The sequence below is a fragment of the Etheostoma cragini genome, chromosome 1, assembly GCF_013103735.1.
Source record: "Etheostoma cragini isolate CJK2018 chromosome 1, CSU_Ecrag_1.0, whole genome shotgun sequence".
Taxonomy (NCBI): domain Eukaryota; kingdom Metazoa; phylum Chordata; class Actinopteri; order Perciformes; family Percidae; genus Etheostoma; species Etheostoma cragini.
This window is the reverse complement of record NC_048407.1, coordinates 5,399,109-5,405,021: the sequence shown is the minus strand read 5'-3', so window position 1 is coordinate 5,405,021 and position 5,913 is coordinate 5,399,109. Positions and strand designations below refer to the sequence as shown.

The 5,913-nt window shown below is 40.8% G+C and overlaps 1 protein-coding gene across 2 annotated transcripts in view; it reads right to left on the bottom strand.

Annotated features, from left to right (window-relative positions):
• Window positions 1-5,913, bottom strand: part of efl1 (elongation factor like GTPase 1) — a 98,920-nt gene that overhangs the window by 67,679 nt on the left and 25,328 nt on the right. For both annotated transcript variants that reach the window (XM_034867666.1, XM_034867674.1), the window contains exon 13: window positions 466-596. In XM_034867666.1, coding sequence (XP_034723557.1) covers window positions 466-596 — 131 coding nt within the window. The remainder of the gene's footprint in view (window positions 1-465; window positions 597-5,913) is intronic.

Genomic DNA, 5,913 nt, shown 5'->3' with positions numbered 1-5,913 from the left:
ATATATATATATATATATATATATATATTTATATATAGATGTATAGATATATATATGTATTTGCTATACTATTTATCTATTTATACTACTTAAGATGAAATCTGCTTCCATGAAAAACTTGAATTACGAAAGAAAATGTCACTAAATATTTTGTGAAAGCACAGATACCCAACCCTACAATATCGCCGCAATATTGGTATCAATGTCGATGTATTAGGTAAAAAATATTGTGATATTTGAAAAGTAAAAAAAAAAACATGGATTAAATACTGCTAATATTTAAATCTTTTGAGCATTCAAGCCACCTTTTCCTCTTAGCTCTCCGTCAACTGTAATGATGAAAACATTAGCGATCAGAAATATTTGTACTAGTGTTTTGTCAAAGTGTTGTGCATTTACAGAATTAAAAAGATGGATGAAAACTGAGCACTAGCAATGAGTCAACGAGTAGAGAGTGGCGCGTACCCGAGTCACATCCTGCAGGTTGGCCTTCCTGTGAGTGGCTCTCTGCTGCCGTCTGATCAGCTGCCATCCTGTCAGCATGTCTCTGCCGAGCCAGCTCCCTGCGCTGGGCTATCTCCTCCTGGGTCAACGTCCTACACACACAGACACAGACACAGACACAGACACAGGTAAGAACTCCATTAGACCTCCAGATAACTGCTGATCCCAGGGATTCCCAAACTTTTTCACATCAAGGACCCCTAAACTGAGACAAATTGGAACTCGGAGCCCCATTTGAAGATTTTGTCCCAGGATTTTTGCTTTTACATCGAAGATCTTCATCAGGGGGTGCTCATAGTTATTGCAAGGTGGGCATTACATTATTCACTGATCATTTTCCAGAAAGTTGATGAAAGAAAATATATATTTACATAAATCCGATATATTATTAGCAACACAAAAAATGTGAAAAAAATAACACAACAGGGAGGATAGGCTTACTAGCTTGTAAGTAAGATAGCCATCCACAGCTATTGCCAAAGCGTCACTTTACTGGACAATAGAGTTGTTCTGATACAATACAAGTATTGAAAAAGCCTCCAATACTGCCAAAAATGCTGGTATGCTGGCACCGATCTGATACCATGACCAAAAATCTACAGTAGTTTTTTTTATGTTCTTATTCCGTTATGACAATGTCAGAGTAGATAATTAAAAAAAGTTCTTTGGCATCGGTTCTCTGTAACCTGAGCCAAGCCAAACAAACAATAATAGCAATTATATTACATTCTTACAGTGTTAGTAAAGCTGTTCAAAAAAAATTATACTATATACAGTATATGTATATATATATATATATATATTGTAACAATCACTCCGTTCACTTGGAAGGAATGAGAGTAGAAAGATGAGGAAGAAGCTCCATAAGAAAGGAGGATTGGTTCATGGTTGGTTCCCCCAGATACATCTTCAAACAGGAAAACAGGGTTACACCTAATGATACAAATTCATGACACCAATTAAAACAGATGAGAGAGGCTTTGTTCAGAGTAGTCTACATATCCCTGCATCTGCTAAATAATCTTTTTTAACAAATGAACCAGAAGAAGACTTTCGTGTATAAAGTGAAGACTGCGGAGTTCGCTTTCAAGTCAATCTCTGTACTCATTTCACCGTTTGTGATTGACTCCTTGCGCAAGTAAACCTTTGTTAAAGTGACTCCAGTGACTCTTGGTTGCTTTTGGTAATAATTTTTCTGACAGCTTAGTCCTTCGAGCCTGATCCCAACATCCCTTCCACTTCCTAGGTTTGGAACCTGAAACCCGTGCACGGGGGGAGTCAAGGCATCTCAGTGAAAAGACTTCCAACTGAATGGTTGATCAACAGAGGCCTGGATTCCGCTCGTAATTGTTGTTGTTTTTTATGTGTGTTTTTTACCTAAAAAAAAAATAAAGACTCAGAATGTACAATCGACTCATGTTCTTTAATAAAAGACGTTTAAATAAATCTTTTTTTTCGTTTAGAAAAAATTGGGGATTTTTAATTTTTAGGCCAAATCGCCCTTGGAACATCTCTTCTGGACAACGGGAGCGTGGGACTTCTGTCAACACGTGAAACATTCTGCTGCCCCTGACCACAAACCACTTTTAAAACATGGACTCTGTTCAGTAAACATTCTTGAAGTGGCAAACTTAAAAATTCCCAGATAGGTAGCTCAGGAACGAGCTGTAAAAACAGAACACAATTATCCCAGCATTAGTTATGCTTCATGACCTCTGTGTTTCTGTGTATGCAGTGTGGTCTGTGTGTGCATGTGGAGTGTGTGTGTATATATACCCTCTTCAAAAAGACCACTGTGGCTATAGCAACACAGCTGCTCACAATAGGCCTGAGTGACGGCATGCAACACAGAGTTCAGCTCCATGATGACAAACCACTTAAAACAGCCCATAATTTGCCCCTGACAACAGAACCGGTCCTGCCGAATCACTGACTGATTGCACTACTCTTTTGCATTAATTTGATATAAATGGGGGCCACAGCGTGAGTTCAGGATTCAGACAGGAAACCACCAAAATGCAAACGGAGCTGGGTGCCCTCTGAATTAAGCTAAGTGCTTAATGTATTTTAACGTGGCAATGTTTCATGGTCCTTTCATGTTTCTTATGACTGGCAAAAAGCTGTGTTAGTGACGGACATTGGGAATTAGCAATAACTATAAATGCTGGGATGCTGTACATTAGAGATTTTCTGAAAGAGTGGGCCAGAAGGTCCTAATGCTATTTAGTTGCTCTCACGCTCTCTGCCTAATTGGCTCCCAAAACTGGCAGATGTACAGATCGAGATTGTGAGAGCCCACCAAATCTACAGCGATAGCCAAAGAAAACTCCTCTACTATTCGCACGCTGATGTTCAACCAAGACGGCTACCCTACAGGCTGCACGTAAATCTCCCTCAAAGCAACTGACCTCGTGGACACGGAGATGGCCGGCGACTCGGATTCTGTCTCATGTCTGTCCTGTTTGATATAGCCTACGCTCCATAGGTTAATTAGGCCACTACTAGGTTAGAGTCTCCTTTCCAATGTGCTTGTTATTTTGTGCTTTTTATTTCTTGTTTTTGTAGAAAAGAAATTAGTTTATTTTAAAGTCAATTTAGTAGAGAACCAGTTGCTGTTGCAACAAGGTAACTATGGGATGCTGTTCCTTTTCGCTGCACTGTGTCAAATTGTCGCTGCCTTGTCTGGTTTTGTTCTGTGTCTTGTTGGATGCACTATTGTTAGGATTTAACGAAGTGAAAGGCAGTACCATGTTGCTTTCCCACATCTACTTTCACTTAGAAAAGCGTTTTTTTGATATTGGGTGATCTTAAATTTTTAGTCTGAACTGTGGTGGTCTGAATGCAACCTGCGAGCCAGCACCCTAGTCTTACTTAAAAAGAGAACTGTTGGCATTGCATTGTTACAGGAGATGCATTTGCTACAGACTGATACCGGCCGCTTAGCCAACAGATGATATCAGATGGTTGCATCCTCCTCAGTAAGCTTAAAAACAAAAGGAGTGGCCATCACTGTCAAACGGAATCTTCCGCTTAAAGTTTTGTCCTCTCGTTCAAACAACACAGGCAGAATTGTGATTTATACAACAGAATATAGTTTTAGGAAAATTACACTTGTGTCAGCTTAAGCACCTAATATTTTGAAGGCGGTCTCTATGTTACGCTCACCAGTCAAATGCTGGGGTTAGGATCAGCACTATACAGTGCAGGGCATACAGTGTCCCTTGGCAGAGGCCTTTGCCCACCCCTCCTATCTGGAAGATAGTTACCCTAAAAACTGTGGTACGGTATCTAGGCTTTATCAGTTCTTACTGATATCTGGCCGCTTGGCCTTTCCTATTGAGAGGATCTGGGCACGTGATTGCCCAGGACTGAGTAGCAATCTTGACTGGAATGATGTATGGTCTAACAATCCAGAAGTATCATGCAATCCAGATCATCAGCAGATTCAGTACAATTTCATTCATTGGACTTATTTGGGGCGGCTGTGGCTCGGTGGTAGAGCAGTTGCCTGCCAATCGGAAGGTTGGTGGTTCGATCTCCGCCCCTGCAGTCATTGTGTGAATGTGTGTGAATGTTTATCTGATGAGCAGGTGGCACCTTGTATGGCAGCCCCGGCCACAGTGTATGAATGTGTGTGAATGTTTCCTGTAGATGTAAAAGTGCTTTGAGCAGTTGTTAAGACTGGAAAAGCGCTATATAAATACAGCACATTTACATTTCACCCCCTGGAAGATGTACCACATGAAAACAATAAACATCCTTTTATGCACTTTCTGCCCAATAAAAGCCAAAGGCATTGCTCTCCCGTTGGTTAGTTCTGGAACTATATTGCATTCTACATTTCCATCTTGATTAATGTTACTGTGCCTGTTACTGTCAATGTTTTCATTCTGAATCTGATCTGTCAGCTTTTCAGCTCTTTAGAACTCAAAAGCGTGCTGTATTTGGTGGACTAACAGCTGCAAAGAAAATTGTTGCAACCCGTTGGAAACCACAACATGACCTTTCTATCCTTGCATGGTCCCGTTCCTTCTTGAATGTAGTCTATATGAAACTCCCTACGGCACGCATCTATGGAGCGCCAGGAAAGACCCTGGACACTTGGCGCAACATTGCAGACTCCTAGAGGTCCGGGCTACAGCCTTGAGCCATTGGTCCCTTGTCTTGGGTCTGTCAGTGTGTATGTGTTTTTGTGCGTCTGTTTCTGTGTGATGTTTTATCTCCCTCCCTCCCAGCTTTCCTCTCTGTGTTTTTTTTTGGCTCTGGGAGGCATTCTAATTTCTCAGTGTATTGTTTGTAACAGTTTGTGTCGGAATATATAGTATACATAATAAATACATAAATAAAAACCATAGTGAAGCAGTCGCTCACTGGTAATAATGGGAACGCCAGGCAGGATTTGGTTTCTGGCCTCGCCTGCTGCGGTTATGAAGTAATGGCTTCCAAACACTGAAGCCGGACGATCGCAATGACAGGCAGACCTTTTAATATTGTAAAAAAAAGTGTGCTGGAAAATGAACCGATATATTGATATTTAAGCTCCCTGCTAAACACACTTCATGGCATTTTACCACTGAAGGATTTTAATTGAAGATGATTTCTTTTCTGTCTCGAGCGGATGAAAAACGGAGCAGTGACTGAGATGATATTCTTTCTGACATTGGCATGTATGCCACATATTCAGAAACCGTAAGATGAATGGAAATTGTACAAAGCTCTGAGCCAGCTCATTAGCTGTCATGGAAGATTTAGTCTGGAGTTGAAACGATTAATCCATTATTACTATTAATCCTGTTTTATTAATCAATTTGAGTCAATAATATCTGTTTACAGCTTGTTAAATGTGAACATTGTCAAGTTTCTTTACTCCTCTGTGACAGTAAACCGAATATCTTTGAGTTGTGGACAGAACAAGACATTTGAGGACGTCATCCTGTCATCTTGGGCTTTGGGAAACACTGACCATTTTTTTCGCAATTTTCTGACATTTTAGAGACCTAATCCATTAACTATCCACACATTTATTAATAATAAAAATGATTGTTAGCGGCAACCCTGGACTAGTGGCATACAGTATGTGGTTGCTGTGTGTGTGTGTCTGTGTGTGTGTGTGTGTGTAATGCAGGTAGTGGGCAAAAAAGAATGGAAGCTCGTGCAGGCTAATTAAACCAGATTTTGGGCAGCCTTTTTCCTTTATGGCTCACAGTCTGAGATGACCTGTACTTCCTTTTTATGAACTGCCTTTCTTGCCGCTCTCTGTCTCTCTCTCACTTATCTGTATCTCATTCTCCCCATCCTAGTCATCTCTGACAGCCTGTCTCTATCTTTTCTCCTCTGTGTGCTGCTCTGTTTCCCTGCTAGTGCATTGGCATAGTCTGCCATTAGGATCCAGTCCTGTGACAGGAGGGG